General features: G+C 46.4%; 1 protein-coding gene across 1 annotated transcript in view; it reads left to right on the top strand.

Annotated features, from left to right (window-relative positions):
* The window catches only part of KIAA1549 (KIAA1549 ortholog), a 112003-nt gene that overhangs the window by 33058 nt on the left and 60448 nt on the right, over window positions 1-18497 (top strand). Inside the window, exon 2 of the mRNA XM_087820993.1 lies at window positions 13412-16120. Coding sequence (XP_087677119.1) covers window positions 13412-16120 — 2709 coding nt within the window. The remainder of the gene's footprint in view (window positions 1-13411; window positions 16121-18497) is intronic.

The following is an 18497-nucleotide window of genomic DNA, read 5'->3' on the forward strand; positions in this document are numbered from 1 at the left end:
AACCATTGGAGGATCTTAGAACTGGAGTGATAAACCTTGATAAACTTCAGATAGACAGATAGGGGTAGATCAGGTCTGCATGTTAGAAAACTCCAGATGGTTCGGAGGGGCTAGAGGTAGCTTCAGGGTTTAGGGTGGGTCATGGTGGGGAGAGACCAGAGCCCGGACTGATTTCTGTGGCCAGGAACACACTTTTGATCAGGCTAGAGGTAGTTAACAACCTTTCCCAACACAGCTTTCCTTGACTTTAGAGCCCAGGGGTCAGGATGCGTGGGAGGTGGTGTCACACAGCTCGAATGGCACCGTGCACAAGTGGAGAGTGTCATGTTGGAGGTGCTCAGCTCTTGCTGGGCTGCCTGCCACCCTTTGTGCCCGGGCGTATGACATCACTCAAGAAGCACCGAAGCAACTTATTTGTCATGTGAAGGAATGTTTATGGATGCTCTGGGCTCTCCTGGTACTTGAACCGAATTCAGAGTGAGTACGGAAGCAGGGTCGGTGTCCAGTGTCTCAGACCCCTGTGCCTCCTGCACCCAGAAAGCCCGTCTCCTCATGGGGGCTGAGTGAGGCCATGTTCTGAGCAAGTAATGACAAGGGCCCAAACCAAGGAGTGGTGATAAGGGAAGAGATTTGGGACATAACTAGAAGAGCTGACTGTGAGAATGAGTTATTAACTGGCATATGAGGGAGGATCAGGGCTTTTTTAAAGGGCTGGTTAGATACTTAAGTGTAGTTCTCTATAGTGGGTAGTTGAATCTATGACTCAGAACCACCTCGGAGCCCTGGCCAGTGTGGCTCAGTTGGTTGGGCATTTTCCTGTGCACCAAAAGGTTGCTGATTTGGTTCCTGGTCAGAGCACGTGCCCGGTTGCAGGCTTGATCCCCTGGGGGGGGGAGGGGGTGGTGTGCAGGAGGCAGCCGATCAATGTTTTTCTCTCTCTCTCCCTCTCCCTTCCTCTGTCTCTCAAAATCAATAAAAAAATAATCACCTTGGACTTCTTCTCTCTTGGCCCATCCGTCCCATCAGCTAAGTCTTACCATCTGTTTGACCTTTGTGTGGTTTCTTTTACTTAAGAACAACTTTTCCGTTCCTGTCTGATCATTCCCTCCATGCCCCTGGCCCCCCCACCGTGTACCTGAGCGTAAGGTCGGTCACTTTTTTGTGCTTCACTGCCCCAGGCCGGTTCTTCCGCAGCATAACTTTGACAAAAAGATCACTTTGCTCAAAATATCGGGTGTCTCCCTGTTGTCTACCGACGTTCTCACACTCCTCGGCCAGCTCTCCTGCTGGCATTCTCCGCAACCCATGGAGCCACTGCTGTTTTGTTACACAGACACATCCCGCATTGTCTAGACCTGGAGCCTTTGTCCACGCGGCCGCTTCTGGCCGGGATGCCCCCTCCCCTCCCCCCTCTTCTCCCTTTTAAGTGTTCTGCTCCCTTGATATAAAATAAAAGCTTATGTTGGAGCTGAATTAAGGGACCGAACCTGTAGCAGAAGCTCTGTACTGTGTGTTGGAGTTAGACCCACCCTCTGAGACAACGATGGCCCTCGGTCGCTGTGTCCTGGGCTCGGGCCCCGTGTGGAGGCTGGTGGCTGCTGGCTCCGGGGCCTGGGGGGAAAGTGCCTCCTCATGCTTCGTCACAGGATGTCGTGTGCCATTCCAGCCCCGGGAGTAATCGGAGACAGGAGATTATCTCGAAGCCGGTGGTGTCCTTTTCCCTGTTATGGGACTGTGTTTTGAATTAAATTATTTTAGGAACAGATGGCTGCCTGGGAATTTTTTCTCCTTTGTTCTCAGTGAATCGAGTATTTAGTTGAGTTTGTTTTGGTTACGCGGGGTGCTGACGGGCTTGCTCTGCAGGTTGGTAAAGAGGCTCGCGTTTTCCTCGGGAAAGAATGAAACAGAACAAAGTGAAGCTCAACATCTTTCGACAAGTGCTCTGTGCCACGCTTTGAATTAAACCGACGTTTTAATATTCTTCTCTCCTTAAATGAGAAAGTCATGCGAAGAAACAGGGAGTCCCTAAACTCTACCACGAAGCCTGCACTGATGCTTTAACTAACAGTATGCGTTTTTCGAAGGCTTCGTGGTACCAATATTTCAGTGTTTTTTGATTGCAGTTTTTTTCCCCCTGAAGTTACTCATTGGTTCTCTTCATGTTTCAGTGAAGTCACTAGTTATCTGTGTCCCCATCTCTAGAGGAGGAAAGGAAAGGAAAGGTGTGACTAGTTATAAGGGATTTCTCCTGGGGAACTGAGCAAGTCTGAGATAGAACAGGACCCAGTTCTTCTGTTCTCTCTGGAATGTTCTGGAACTTTGGCCCTGTTGCTGAAGAGTTGTACATTTCATTAGCTAACGCTGAAGCTCCCCACTACTGATGCAGGGGCCATTTGTCATTTGGGGGATTACCTTCCCCCTTTCTGGGGAAGCCTTCATTGTGTGAGGGTCAGAGGGCTGCAGGGTTGACCGGGTAATGTGGCATATGACCTACGTGTGATCAGGGGACACTCGCAGTTGGACTTTGAATTTTGGGGGAGTGCCACCATGAAGCAGGGGAGTGAAGGGTCCATTGGAGCTGTGCCAGTGGCAGCCCCAGCTTGGTGTCTGGTGGACACTCCTAGTAGTGACATCCCCGAGGGCTTCTCTGTGGCCTTGGCTCTCAATAGTGTTCTGAACCTGAGCTGCCCTATCCATTCCGTGGACCCTCTGGTATCCTTCCATCAAACCCCACTTCTGCTTATGTAGCCAGAGTTGTTTCCATTGCAAACCACAGAGCACTGATGGAGAAAACCTTAGAACACTAGCATAGGGTCATATTTCTTGCCTATCCATAGAAAGTCAACACTTTAACACCCATTCTTCTGGTGGTAATTCTCAGGAACTCTGTATCTTTTTAAAAAAATATGTCTTTATTGATTTCAGAGAGAGAGGAAGGGAGAGGGAGAGATAGAAACATCAATGATGAGAAGGTCATTGATCGGCTGCCTCCTGCAAGTCCCCCACTGGGGACTGAGCCCATAACCCGGGCATGTGCCCTGATTGGGAATTGAACTGTGATCTGCCGGATCCTAGGTCGAAGCTCAACCGCTGAGCCACGCTGGCCTGCCTTTTTAAAAAAAAATCCTCACCCAAGGATATGTTTTTATTGATTTTTTTTGGGCGGGGGGAAACATCGATGTGAGAGAGAAACATAGATCAGTTGCCTCCCAGATGCACCCTGACCAGGGATTGAACCCACATCCTGCGTTTGTGCCCTGACCAGGAATTGAACCCGAGACCTTCCATTGTATGAGAAGACGCTCCAACCAACTGAGCCACATGGTCCAGAGCAGGAACCCTATACCTTATTAGCAGAAGAGGGAACTGAGACCCATGAGTGTGAAATGAGTTACACAAGGTTGGCAGTTAGGTAACCTGGGGTGGGCCAGGTGAGACCTGAGGCCTGCAGGTATTGTTTCTGATCATCTCTGTCCACAGTGCCTCTTGTTGGAATCAGAAAAGACGGACAGATGTCCTCTTAGTCACTAGGGCTGTCATAAATGTACCACAGACTGTGTGGCTTCAACAACAGAAATTTATTTTCTCATAGTTCTGGAGGCTGGAAGTCCAAGATTAAGATGCCTGTGGGACTGGCTTCTGGTGAGGCCTCTCTCTGCTTCCAGGTGGTGCCTTCTTGCTGTGTTCTTCCAGGCCCTTTTCTCTGGCAGAGTGACCAAGAGAGCGGACTCTGGTGTCTTTCTCTCTCTCTTCTTCTGAGGATGCCAGTTCATTGGATCAGAGCCCACCCTCAAGGAGCTCATGTAATATTAATTACCTCCTAAAGGGCCCTTTCCCCAAATACAGTCACATGGGGGGTGGTTAGACCTTCAACACACAAGTCTGGAGGGGACACACAATTCATTCCATACCAGATGTGGAATATGGCAGTCCAGACATTTTAATATTGTCTGTGACTTAAGAAAAGTTGAGAAACAAAGGATGCCAAAGGGAGATTTCTAAGAGAAATCAATACATAGTATTGATATCTTAAAATACTGGGATTGGCAGTCAGTTACTTGTCATTCGGCCTGAGGTTGATACTTTTCTCTGCAAAGAGCTCACTAGTGATGGTCCTTTAGGTAAGTCCCCAGAGCCAGTTGTAGCCTGAAGTGTTGATTTGGGCGCCAGTTTTTCCTCACATGGGCCGTGTGGAGCCTGCTTTCTGGTTTCAGGCTGCAGTTCCCGTGGTAGAGCCTGGCCTTCTGATTTCATGTCTGGAGGTAGCCTCCTCCCCCTGCTCTCCATGTGTACTTCACACGCCCTCCGCTGTCCTGGTGCACGCTGCCCCAGACACAACTCCCTTTTCACTAGCAAATCTGTGCAGTTGACCACTTTCTGCTCTCACCCTCTCAGTCTCTCCTCCAGCTGAGGATCAAAGGCCAGTTCCCCTCTGGATTCCATTTCTTCTCAGCCATCTGGGCTCATCACTTCTCCTTCACATCTTCTGTTCCATCAGCATTTTTCTAGTCCAGCACTTTTCAAAGAAAGGTTCCTGTACTTGCATTGAAATTATCGTTGGCGCTGGTTCAAAGCATAGATTCCAAGACAACAAGAACAGGCGTAAACGCAAACATACCCACCGATTCCTGAGCCCCAGGCCCAGCCACCCGGATGAGCTGAGTTATTTTAGGTTTTATTTTGAAAGAATTTTAGACATATAGTAAAGTTGCAGAGTTATTACAGAGTTCGAATATACCATTTGTTCAGCTTTCCTTAATATTAACTATATAATCATAGGAGAGTCACCAGAACTCAGAATTTAACATTGGTACAGTTCTGTTAACTAGACTACAGACTTTATAGGATTTCACTGGTATCCCCACTTTTTCTTGTTCTAGAATCCAGTCCAGATTCCCACATCACATTTGGTTGTCACATCTCCTTAGTCTTCATAGTCTGTGATAGTCTTTTATGACCTTGAGATCTTTGAAGAGCCAAGAGACTGTCTCTGGGGTTGTCTGATGTTTTCCCTTGATTACATTGATGTTTTGTGTGTTTTTTTTTAGGTTTTTTTTTTTAGAAGCCTGTATCTTTAATGAGCTCCTTGGTGATTCTTATCTGTTGTCTGAGAACCAAACAACCTTTTTTGGACCCTTCCAGTTGCCTTCTTATCCCTCCCTTCACGACACAGCTAAACCTCTCCAAAGAGTTGTCTGTATATAATCCCCACTTTGTCACCTGTCATTCACTCTTCAACCCATGGCAACCTGGCTTCTGCCAACAGAAGGCCAAAGATATCTGCTGTCACATCTAGGAGTTGTTTCTCACCCATCCTTTTCTTGACCTCTCAGGGTCATTCCACCCACACAGGTGAGTCCTGTGTGAATCCTAAACATCTTTGCTGTTTTCTTGTCATCTCACATTCCTGGTTTTCCCCTGCTTCTTGGACCTTCTCCTCTTTTCCAGGTTTACTTATCTCCAGGCTCATATATCTGCTTGCAAACTTGATATCTCCATGTGGATTTTTCTAAAACAAAATCTCAGGCTAGTGCTTCTCAAACTTTAACAGGCATATGAATCTCCTGGGATCTTGATAAAAGCAGTTTCAAATACAGTAGGGGTCAATGGGCCCAAGAGGCTGCATTTCTGAGAAACTCCCAGGTGCTGCTGCTGGTCTATGGGCCACACTCAGAGTGACAAAGTTCTAAAAAACCCCACTCTAATCTAAACCATCTCAAGCTTCAATTACTGTGACCATATAACTGATCTCTCCACATCTCCTCTGGCCCCCATTAACCTGTTCTCTGCACTGCAGCAGGAGGTGATACCATTGTGATTAGCTAGTTATTAATAACAGGAAAGGAGCAAAGAGGGAAGCCAGACATTATAGGCAAGTCGTTTGGGCAGCTTCACTAGGAAGCTGCAATTTCACACTCCTCAGGGAACAGCGGCCTATTCCCTGCAATACATCAGGAGGAGGGATCCAACAAAGGGAAGATATACATATACCCAGTAAAGTTGGGGGGACTAGGGAAGGTACTTGCCTGTCAAACAAACCTGGGGACAGACGATGGTTGGCCAGAATGGGCGTGGCCACTGCAAGAGCACAAAAATTTGGGACTACATAATACCCTGAAAAAGGAATTCGCTGTCTTCTTGTTCTGTTCCCATGCATGCATGAATATCTGCATACATGCTTCACACATATTGCACACACATGTATATGCAGACAAATACACATATACAAAAACACATACTTATAAACTGGATGATGGGAATTCAGGTGTTTTTTATATTATTATTTATATACCTGGTAAATATAATTTTGTTTTTTAATTTTATCCCTCCTATACCGTCTTCCACCTTCCCTATCCCCCTCCCCCTTTGGTACTCACCATGGTGTTGTCTGTGTCTATGAGTTTTTTCCTTAATCCCTTCACCTTTTTCACCCAGCCCCCAATTCCACTCCCCTCTGACAGCTATCTGTAGGTTCTCTCTAATTTTATAGTTTTCTTATCTATTTGATATTTGATAATAAAACCAGTTGGAAGGAAGAGTAACCTGGTAGAAGGTATTAGTTAGTGCACAGCTGGGGTGGGAGAAAGAGAGGGAAGAAAGACACTATTTTCTAAACCAGGAAGAAAAATGAAGAAATGGGGAAGGGTGGTTTTGATAACGGCAGTCACTGAAGTCCCCTCTTAGGACAACCTGAGAACTAGAAGCAGAAGGAAAGTTCCTAAAGAGTTGCCAAAGCGGGTAATGGTTGAATGATCTGACCAGCGGCCTTGTGTTTCTAAACTCGTAGGAACTCTAAGGGCCCTTGTTTTGTGGTAGGTTCACTATCCACAGAGAGTGGAGATGACTCATCACATTTTGAAAACTCCACAATTTAGCAAAGAAGCAAAAATAATGGTTCTGTTTGAACTAAAGCTCTTTAGAGATTTTTGATTCCGCTGTCCCTTGGGTGTTGCAGGCCAGCCCTCAGAGGGTGTTTTGTTCTCCGAGTGCCCATGTCTGCAGCTGCGAGCTGTCCCCAGGTGGACGGTGGGGCCTCACAGCTCAGAGGTTTCAGTGACAGAACTGAGCATGTGCTCTCAGCCACATTATAATGAACATAACGTGTTTCAATGTAATTTCTTCACTAGCAGGTTTAATGAAATGGACTAATTTGACAACATGGGATGGTGTGAAGTGTGTTCAACCTCTGAGTACTTATGAACCTGCCTTTGTAGGCTGGCTCTGCTCAGTGCTATTTTAAGCAAGTCTGCTTAAACTCTTTGAGCCTCTTTTGCAATGGGAGGGGATTGGCCACGGTCTTAAAGGATTCATTCAGCTTGAGAAGTCCATGATTCTCTGATTATTATATTTAGGGGAGATTTTTAAATAGGAAAATATGACAAAGTTCAATAAAACACCAAATTATCTTGCATGTGTAACACCAAGAAGTTCCTAGGGATAGGCATCTCTCTTTTTATAAGTTTTAAAAAAGCTTTATTACATATTACATAATAAAGCTTATATATAATAAAGCTTTATTTTTATTAATTTTAGAGAGAGAGAGAAACATGGATTTGTTGTTCCACTTATTTATGCATTCATTGGTTGATTCTTGTATGTGCCCTGACCAGGGAGCAAACCCGCAACCTTGGTGGTATCTGGATGATGCTCCAACCAACCGACCTACCTGGCCAAGGCCTATCGTAAAGCTTTTCAAAGACTTTTAAAAAGTGATATTATATATTACAAAGCTTTTAAAAAATGCTTTATATATTTAAAATTTAAAAAAATATATTTTTAAAATTACAGCTGCCATTCAATATTATCTATATTTTAAAAATGATTTTTAAGAGCAATTTTAGGTTCACAGCAAAATTGAGGGGGAGGTGCAGAGATTTCCCATGTGCCCCCTGCCCCCACACATGCTCGGCCTCCTCCGTGATTACCATCCCCCATCAGAGTGCTATGAACCCACATTGACGCAGCACTGTCACCCGAAGTCCCTAGTTTACCTTAGCTTGGAGTTCACTCTGAGTGTTGTGCATTCTGTGGGTTTGCCTTGTGAGTTTCTTTTTTTTAAAAATATGTCTTTACTGATTTCAGAGAGAGGCAGGGAGAGGGAGAGATAGAAACATCAATGATGAGAGAGAAACATCATTGATCGGCTGCCTCCTGCCTGCCCCCGACTGGGGATGGAGCCAGCAAGCTGGGCATGAGCCCTGACCGGGAATCGAACCGCGATCTCCTGGATCCTAGGTCGATGCTCAGCCACTGTGTCATGCCCTGCTGGGCTGCCTTGTGAATGTCAGTCACTGTTCCTCAGCCTGGCAGGAGGGCACTTCCTGCTCAGTTGCTGTGAAACGGTGTGGCAGGCACCTAACCCAGGGCGAGGTGTAAGGTAGGCACCCAGAAAGCATGTGTTGTTGTGGTCTCCACGGGAGAAGCCTCAGCACTTGCCATTCAGAGTGTGCTTGCAGACCTGCCCACCCTGGGAACAGCATAAAAGCTCAGCACCCACCCCCGCCCCGATGGACACCACCTGCATTTAAACAAGGTCCCCCGTGTCACTTGTGTGCACGCAAAATCTGAGGAGCACCGGATTGCCCAACACTGTTCCTTTCTTGCTGTCATCACAGAGGAAACCTTTTGTGTACTAACGCTTTCGAGCTTGAAAATTGATCTCCAGGGCTTGAAATTGGAGTCCCCGAAGCCTTTTCTGCTGGGAGAGGGACTCACCTGGGCTTTCTAGCCTCTTCCTGAATTAATTCCAGAAGTAATTCCCCATAGCATTTCAGCTGCTGTGTCTCTCCTGGGGCTTGGCCAAGAAAAAAAAAGCATCACAGCTTGGCACACCTCACTTTCTTAATTGGAAGTTTCAGAATTTTTCATCCCTTTAACCACTTTGTCTTCCCTGTTCCCTGTCCTTTGAAGACTGCGTTTATTGAATTCTAATTTACATCAGATACTTGGGTTTATAAATTAGCCACTAAATGGTGCTTTTCTTTGTTATTTTATCTCTTGCAGTCTTCCGGTGCACTTATAAATATGTTTCTGATTCATTTAAAAAGAAATCTCCCTCCCTGTTCAGATGTTATATAACAAAATAAATTATGTCATAGCAGTTTTAAAACAGACACATAAATGATTTATCCTTAGGAAAAGGTTCACATCTGTCTGCTACGTAGGTGGACAGAATGTTGATTTAATGACCTCTTAAATGTATAACTTCAGCCTTTACCGTAGAAAAGAACAGCTGCTACTCTGCCTGGTGTAATCAGTATCATGTTTGCTCTTTTGCATGCTTGGAATGCGACAGGTAAATGCAAAAAGCACATAGGCAAGAAATCCTAGAGTCAGGTTGTATAGAAGACAGCAAATGCTGAGTAAGATTGCTATGAAACAACTTAAAATCTCTAAGAAATGGTTTTCTTTTTCTTTTATTGTTCATTTTTAAAAGACATTACATAGAAAGGAATGTGACCCTTCAAAGTAAGCAGCTTTTATCTGGTGTAAGTTTGTCATTTTCAGATGCTAATGGAACCAACGAGAAATATTTTACCTATATCAACATATGGCTAAATATCATTTTCAAAAATTTTAGTTTATATACACAAAAATCTATTCACAGAATTTGTCTTCACTCTTGATTTCCACCTCTGCTAGAGTCACAAATACCTCTGGATGCCCCCTTTCAGCTTCTTTATGATTGTAATACTCTATTTTAATTCTGTATTATACCTTTTGTAACCTCACGGATTACACAGTATTATTTGTTCATTTATACCATCAGAATTTGTTTAGATTTAACCATACTACCTTTATCATTTATTTATTCTCTGTTCCCTCTTTTCAGGTCTTCCTTCTGGGATAATTACCTTTCCTCTTGAAGTATAGCAGGTCCTCACATAACATTGTTTTGATCCATGTCATTTAGTTATAATATTGGTGAGATGCTGTAGGAATTTAACTCTTGTTTATAACTTTTAGCCTATGGTAAAACTGATACATTGTTTTCCTTAAAGCTGCAGAACCTATCAGTGATGTTGAGAATTATTCTTGTTTAGAGAGACTTCTCTACTGAGTTTTCTGTTGGTATGACCACTTTTTGCTGATCTGAAAATGTCCTTATTTTAACTAAGAGAGTAATGCTGTTTATTCAAATCTAAGATGTCAGGTATTTTGTACTTAGCATTTTAAAGTTTATTTCAATGTCACTTGGCCCCTAGTTCTGTGAAGTAGGTATCTGATGGTGTAATTGCCATTTCTGTTCTCTGACTGCATTTATGATTTCTTTTTGTCTTTGGTAGTCTGTGGTATGATCACGTGTGTAGGTATAGGTTTTTAAAACATTCACCTTGCTTGGGATTTCTTGGTCTTCCTGAATGGAAAGATTCATGTATCTTAATTAATTTTGGACAATTCTTAGTGCTATCTTTGAATATTGTCTCTACCCAGTTCCCTCTGTCACTTCTTTTTAAAACTTTGATCAAATGTATGTTGGACTATTTCATTCTATCATTCATGTCTCTTAATGTCTCTTTTTTTATATTTCTCAGTCTTTTGTTTCTCTGTGCTTTGTTCATAGTAATTTTTAGATCTATCCTCCAGTTCACTAAATTTCTCTTCAGCTGTGTCTAAATTGATGTTTATCGTTTATTATATATTGTATATCGAGTTTTAAAATTATTATATATTTTTATATAATATATATAAATTATATAAATTATTATATATTTTTTCTTTCTAAATGTTCTTTGTCCCCCCCTCCCCCAATTCTTTTTGGCTACTTTTCATAGTCTCTTGCTCCTTACTCATGTTTCCTGTCCCATCTTTATTCTTTTAAATGTATTAAGATACTTTTAAAAATATTTCATAATTCCAGTATCTGAAGTCTTTACAGATTTGATACTATTTGTGTGTTTTTTGTTTTTGTTTTTCCTCTTTTGGGTGGTTTCTTGACTTTTTTCCCATAGTTCCTTATTTCCTCATGTGTTTTGTTAATTTTAAATTTTGCAATAATTTTTTGGAGTTCTAGCTGCAGAATACTTTGATGCTTAGTTTGAGAGTGTGTTCTTCTGGAGATGATTTATGTTAGCTCTGATAGGTGTTGGAGACCTGGTCCACTTTCAATTATGATTCTCAGCACATACTTTTTTGAACCATACAAATAGTATAAGTTCCAAACTTGGGGAGACTTTTTATAAAATATTTGCACAAAGTCAGAGTTGTAACAGATACTTTTTCTTGCCGTCCTTTGAGAGATGGATCATTTTCTTCCTAAGTCATGTTTTCCCTGAGACTCTGGCACTTCCTGGGTCTCTACTTTTTGGAGATGGTCTTCAGTTAGGTTCTTCACTTGTCCAGAACCAACGTTTGTCCCTCGTTCTCCCACGGCCTAAGCCAGCGATTTTCAACTGGTGTGCCACAAGGCTTTTTAAAACATGCAATACTTGACTTTTTAGTTTGGGGCACTGACCTCTTTTCCCTTAGATTGTCAAATAAAAAAATGACAGCAGCCAACACAACAATAGCTGTCCGATGTGAATGAATCAAAATTATACCTAATTTTTGGTCAGATCTGCAAAATATATATATTTTTTGATGTGCCGCAGAATTTTAGTAATTAGTTTATGTGTGCCATGAGATGAGAAAAGTTGACAATCGATGGCCTAAGCATTAGGCTTCGTGGTCTAGTGTCCTTCTAGGCTATCTGGTGACTTCAGCATTTGATGACCTCCAATGTCCAGCTCCTGCTTTGCTCCTATGCTCGACACATGTCCCCCTATTTATTGTCTTGCAGGCTCACTCAGTCACGTAAGAGGATGTTTTTGGAGTTTTGTTAAGCATAATTGTTACTAAGTTGGGAAGGCTTTGAGTTTTCTAGCCTGCCATATTGCCAGGAATAACATAAAGTAGAAATAATTTACTTTTGAAAAATAAAAGGAGTGAATTCAAGATGATCCCTATACTAATTCACACACTCGTGTTCTGTTAGACTGCCTGGGTAAGTGAGAGGTGGATGTTATGAGTCATGATAGCTGCTCAGTCCCCAGCCTGTGCTGCAGTGGACAGTACCCTGGGCCTTTACCAGGGTTCTCGGCCACCATGTGTCCTGCTTCTCTATGCGTTGTATCTGGATCAGAGGTGGAGATGCCTAAACCACTTATATGATCATGAGAGCTGTCACAAGGACAGAGAATGCAAAATTTTGAGAGGATGAGAGGATCCTTTCGGTACATGTCAGAACTTGGTCCTAAGACACCACTCACTCATTCATTTAACAGATGCTTATTGGCTCTTACTTTATGTAAGGGAAACAGATCAACCGTCCCTCATGAAGCTCGCCGTGTAATGGGCACACAGTTGATTTCAGTGGGGCATGATAAAAGGATATGACAGTAGAAGCCGGGGAGAGGTAGTAACCCAACTTGAGGAGGGAGGTGGTATCTGTGCTGCATCTGCAGGACCAGTAGTCATCCATCATCCAGGTGTAGAGCTAGGGAAGAGCATTGCAGGCAGAGGGACCAGAATGTGCAAAGTACTGAGCCAGAGAGAATTTGGGTTCAGGGAGTTGCAGATAGCTCCTTTGGCCAGAGCATAGTCAGGAAGTTGTGAGACTGAAGCAGTGAGCCGTGAGAGCTGAGCCTGGAGGTAGCCGAGGCCTAAATGTGGAAGGCCGTCTAACTAGGAAACTGTTGAACTCTCTTACCTGGGAGTGAGTGACGCTGTCGGAGTTGTCATGTTCATTTATCTCAAGAGCCAGCTCTATGGAAGAGAAAGAACATGGGCTTGGGAGTTCAGGTTTACATTCAGATTCCAGCTCCACCTCTGTCTGGGGGAGCATGTAATTGATTTTAGTTTACCTTCTCTGAACCTCTCTTTTTCCTGTGATAAATGAGAGAATGGACTAGACAGTTTCCCAAGGCCACCTCCATTCTGTTGGTGACGTTAGAAAGCAAGAGAAAAAAATGCCATTGTGGCCTGGCTGGCGTTGCTCAGTTGGTTGAGCGCCATCCCATGCACCAGGAGGTCGCCGGTTCAATTCCCAGTCGGGGCACATGCCCCGGTTTTGGGCTCAATTCCCAGTAGGGGGCGTGCAGAAGGCAGCCGATTGATGATTCTGTTTCATCATTGATATTTCTATCTTTCTCTCTCTGAAATCAATGAAGACATTTAAAAAAATGCCATTGTGTACATACACACAAGCTTAAGTAAGGCCGGAGCTCAAGTGTGTGACTGTTTGCAGTTGTTACCCTGACAGTAGTGCTGGCAATTTGTGGCTTCCAATGAGCTGTTTGATGTCTATGAATCGTGGATATTCTCAGTGAGTGGGTATTGGTTGAAAGAGTATACGTTTTTATATCCAAATCCAGAGGTGAGCAGTGTGACTTGCGTGGCCTCTCCACTGACCCAGCTGTTGTTTGCCTTGTAGGTGAGCTTTCTCCGGACCAGCACAACCTTTCCTCGCCCTCCGTGGAGCTCGCACTGAAGGAGAGCACCGTGCACAGCACTGCACATGTGGCCTTACCAGAGACTGCCCCAGGGTCCCAGCAGGGCAGCTCTCTCCGCCTCCTGTCACCTCCATCCGCCGCTACTTTTGTTACAGCCTTTTTTAGCCCAGGAGACCTGACCCAAAGCACAACAGATCACAGCGTCTTTGTGGCAAATTCCGTGGCCGCGACGAGCAACGAGGTGGTCATCGATGACGATGAAATGGATAACTTTTTGCCAGAAGCTCAGTGGACCTCCTCCCGCGTGGTTTCTCCCTTACAGTACGTCACAGCCAGCCCACCAGGGTTGCCCGAGGAAACACTGGACTCTGCGCCGACGCCATCCTTGCCCAGTGTTTCTCCACGAGACGAAGCAGTGACATCCGCCTGGCCAGGCACAGCACAACAACTGACAGCGTGTGCCGAGTTCCCCGGGCACTGCAGTGCTTTTTGGTCGACTCTTCTTACTTCCGAGGGCATGATTCCAACCCCTAGTAGGAATCTGGTGCTTTATCCTACTGACCCTTATGGGCGCTCATCGAGCAGGACTTTGCTGGAGGTCGTGGCTTCAGGAGCAGGGGGCATAGAAACCCTCCTCTTTAGCTCGACGTCTTCAGTGCCTGAGCCGTTAGGCGATCGCATTACCCAACAGCCATTCCCCACCTCGGCGGAGGTCTCAGTGCCTCCAAAGGATGTTCTGGTCCCAGGTACAGGCGGATACCCCGATGTGACCACTGTGTGGAGTCGGAGCCTGAAAGAAACCATGTCTCCAAGCACATCTCCTGCTGCAGCTGCATCACAGGCGGCCCTTGCTTTCAGGAGCAGCAGCCTCAGCGTAAATCCAGCTCTGTTTTCAACCCCTCTTGCGTTTGTGTCCTTTCCTGTTCCATCGGCCGACGTTTCCTATGACCCCGTGTTTCCCGGCAGCTCCAGGGAAGCGTCCCAATTGCCTGGCAGTTCAGTGGCCCCAAGTCATGCGGACGACACTCCCGTCTGGAGCCCAGCGCCTCCGCTCCGACCGTACACGTGGTGTGTGTCCTGCACCGCGGTGTCACCGCGGCACGGGCTGTCCACCAGCCTCATGGAGAAAGACATGGGATCGGGCGACGGGGCCGAGACCATGACCCTATCGGAAGCGAGCAGTATCTCTCCTCCCCCGAGCAGCGTAGTCGCCGACTTCTCTGAATTTGAGGAAGATACTCAAGAATATAACCGACTTTTCCCCTCAAGACCAATGGTTCCGCTGTCTTCTCGGTCCGTGGGAACCTCAGAAACAAGCACGGGCCTTGCAGCTGCGGTGGACGTGAGTAGCGCCGTGATCACACACGCGTATCCTTCCCACGGCCGCCCCTCCCTGCCCCTGTCACTTGATACTGCGTCCTCCGGCTCCTTCTCTGCCATTGAAACTCAAGCAACGCCGTCCAGTGTGACAGCTGGGTTCCCCTCGGCCAGCCCCGGGGTCCTCCTCGACTCATCTTTCTCCGTCTCAGCAAATGGAAACTCGCCGTCGCTGGCTACCAGGGACCCAACTCTTTCCCCATCTTACACTTTGGAGCCTTCGGTGGAGGCCTCACTTTTTCCTGACCGAGAGCCTTCCAGCTGTTCCCAGCATGAAACCAGAAGCCACTGGGAGTTTGCTTCCAGCTTCTTCTCAACTCCCCCGCTGGAGGCCGGCCGCTCGGCCCTGTCACCTTCAGAAGCACTTGCGGTCCCACCTCTCACGTCGAGCGATTTGTCAGCGTCCATTTCTCAGGCCTCTTCCACCCTGGTCGAGACACTTACGTTGTCTGACTCTCTCCATCTGCAGCCACCTTGGCTCTCTGTCCCTAATTCCACAAACCTTGACTTTTCTCAGCTCTGGCCCAGCTCAGACCTCCTTTTAAATGCATCCACTTTTCTGCCTAGTTACTCAGAAATGCCACCTCTCTCAGGCTTCTCCTCCGAGTCTCCCAAGCTCTCTGGAGCATCAGCAGTTTCGCTGACAGATTCCGAAGCTCACTTTACCTCAGCTCTCTCGGAAACTACCTCCTCCTTTGAGTCTCCGCTCACGTCCTACGAATCTGCAGTCGCCACGCCGGTGCCCTCCGGGTCGGAGCCCCTCCTGGACGTTTTCACCGCTGGCACTCACTCAGTGTCACTCTCGACTGCCTTTCACACGACACCCACTCTGACGGAATCATCTCTCTTTTCAACTCCAGCGTCTTCCGATGGCGACATCAGTGCTCTGGGTGATCACACATCTGTCTTACCCTCTCTCTCCAAAGTCGTTCCTACCACCGCAGTATTGGTCACCGCCGTGTCCCTGCCGCCAGCATCCTCATTTGTTTCTGAAGTGGTCCCCTCACCGGTACCTACAGACCCACTGTCTGTGGGCCCATCTCTCCCACGCACAGAGTCGCCGATGAGCACCTCCAGGGAGCTGAGCGCGTCTCGTACCAGTGCCGCCCCCGACCATGCTGCGGACACCGTGCCGAACAGCGTACCCCAGAGTCAGAATCCCCCCGAGAGCAGCACGGCTCTTCCCTCGGCACCCCTTCATCCGGGGCCCACCTCCGCTCCCGAAGCCGTGGTCACTACTCCGGCAGTGGTGGCCACCAGGCCGCCGTATGTGTGCGACATTACAGTTCCTGATGCCTATTTGATCACAACTGGTAAGGCCCTCCTTCGTCGTCTCTCTCGGTTGGGGTGACCTTTCTAAGGTGCTGTTTGAAATGCTTGTGTGATGTGCGGCATCGTGGCAAAGAGTGGAGAGAGGCTTGAGGCCCGGAGATCTCCTGGGTTCGCGATCCTCACTCCTTTGCTGGCCACCTGTGAGCCCTTCAGACAGTCATTCGCCCTCGCTGAGCCTCCGTTTCCCCCACTTTAAACAAGAACGATACCGGCACCCACTTCATTGGGTTATTGTAAAGATTTAAATGTGCATTAATGCATATAAAATACTCAACCCAGTACCTGGCATGTAAGGAGCACCCCCAAAATACTGCGTAGTAGTTAGTGGTAGCAATAAGAACAAATAGAAGATTTAAACCTTAGAAGCCTTTGCTAGGATGTGTCTTTGGATCTCCCCACCCAGTGGGTGCTTAGGAGACACGGTTGAAACAAACCTGAGTGACTGGCGGACAAGTGGCACCTTCCCTTGCCTGTCCCATGAGACCGGAGGGCCGATCACGCAGGCCAGCCGTTCTCCGTGGGAGATGACAGGCGTGCGTGAAGGCCGGGACCTGCGCCCATGTACTTACAGCACAGTGTTGATGAGCGGCCGGCTCTGGGGTTGATTCTGGTGGGGATGAGGGGTGGAGGTGGACAGGGGAAGAAGCTGGGCAGAGCAGGAGCGGCGTGGACGAGGGAGGGAGGAACAGGGAAGGTGGGGGTGGGAAGGAGAAGGAGGGTGCTTGGGCTTTGTCCTCTGTGCCCAGTGACGAGGGACGTGAGCCGTGTTTCCTCCGCCCGCCACGGGGCTGCTGCCGCCTCCGAGAGGGCTGGGAGCAGCTGAAGCCTTCGCTCTCCTCACCGTGCCCGCCCCAAATGCGACAGCCATTTGTTAACCCAGGTGACAAGGAGCTGTGGCGCTCGCTCGGAGTGTGCGTGGAGGGCCTTTAGAAGCTCTCCAGGATGTAGAGATGAATGACGTGGCCCTGTCCCTCCGTCCCTCGGTCCCTCGAGGCTCTTAGAGTCTAGTAGGGCTGACGCTGAGCCTTGTAGCTGCACCGAGAATGGTTGAAGCAGAGCTCGCTGAGTGACTATTTGGGATGAATCGGAGGTGACGTTAGAGGTTGAGTGAAAGGCTGTCATCCGAAGATGGAAGCAAGCGTCCTCCAGGTTGAGGGTGTGCGCACAGGTGGGGCAGTCGGACAGCCCCGGGACATTCAGCTTGGCTGGTCATTGATTGGACTGTGTAATGGGAGGAGGTAATTATGCAGGAAAGGAGGCTGGGACCTAGTGGTGAACTTCATCTGGGATTCCAGCAGTCCAGCGGGGACAGAAAAGAGTTTCTAATGGACAAGATACTTTTCTTTCTTCCTACACAGTTGTTACACAATAGTTACAAAGTGGTCAGTTACAAGAAGCTTATTAAAAGAACTACTGAAAGCTTCTTTATTTCTGGGATCCTATGACATTTATGATACTCACGGTTCTAATGTGTCTTTTAGAGTTTATTAGTCTACATATAATTAGAAACCATTTTAGAAGTATCTCTAAGAATATCAACCATAGGTAGCATAGATTAGCTTTCATGTATGACATACATTTAATGAGTTTGATATCCTTTGTTAGGGATCCATGTATTTTTCATAGCGTTTTGGGGTAGAATTCACCCATTGTAAATGTACACGTGAACAGTTTTAGTAAATGTGCAGAGTTGTGCAGAAGTATCCATACTGTTATATGGTGTTTTTAATTTACTGTTATTTATATATATATTTTATTGTTGGCAGTATTACAAATGTTGTTTGTTATATGGTATTTTTAAGTAGAGATGAACGCCGTCTTTGCTCTCAGTGATACTTTTGACCACAGGAAGTAATATCTCATTTAGAATCTTCATTTAGATTTTTACTTTTTTTTTTTTTTTTTTTGTAATTCAATATCAGAGAAAAGAGGGCCGGGGTGATTATTTGTCCTCTGAAAGGGTCCTTTTAAAAGGCAGCTCTGTACTGAAAGGGAGCGTGTTCTCCGTGCACCCATGACGGATTCTTAGGAAGGCACTGACCACACGTACCCATTGTGGGAGGTTGCCCTTCGCACACAGGGCCGACCTGACCCCAGGCCTCCTCAAAGCTCTTTCTCACCTCTCTTGGCTCTGGGGAAACCCTAGATATTTGGAGAAACTGTAAGGTATTTGTTGATGATCTTTTCCTCCCAAAGATTCTTGGACTCATATCCCAGTGTTGCAGTTTTGGGTCTTACTCTGATCAGTTCGAGAAGGTGGAGGTTAGGGTGGTGGGTCATGGGGGACTATTTAGAGTAATGCAGCAGGACCTGAGTAACGTCATTTTTTATGACGTTTATGGGTTGCTGAAGGAACTT

Source organism: Miniopterus natalensis, chromosome 10, assembly GCF_054644295.1.
Source record: "Miniopterus natalensis isolate mMinNat1 chromosome 10, mMinNat1.hap1, whole genome shotgun sequence".
Taxonomy (NCBI): Eukaryota; Metazoa; Chordata; class Mammalia; order Chiroptera; family Miniopteridae; genus Miniopterus; species Miniopterus natalensis.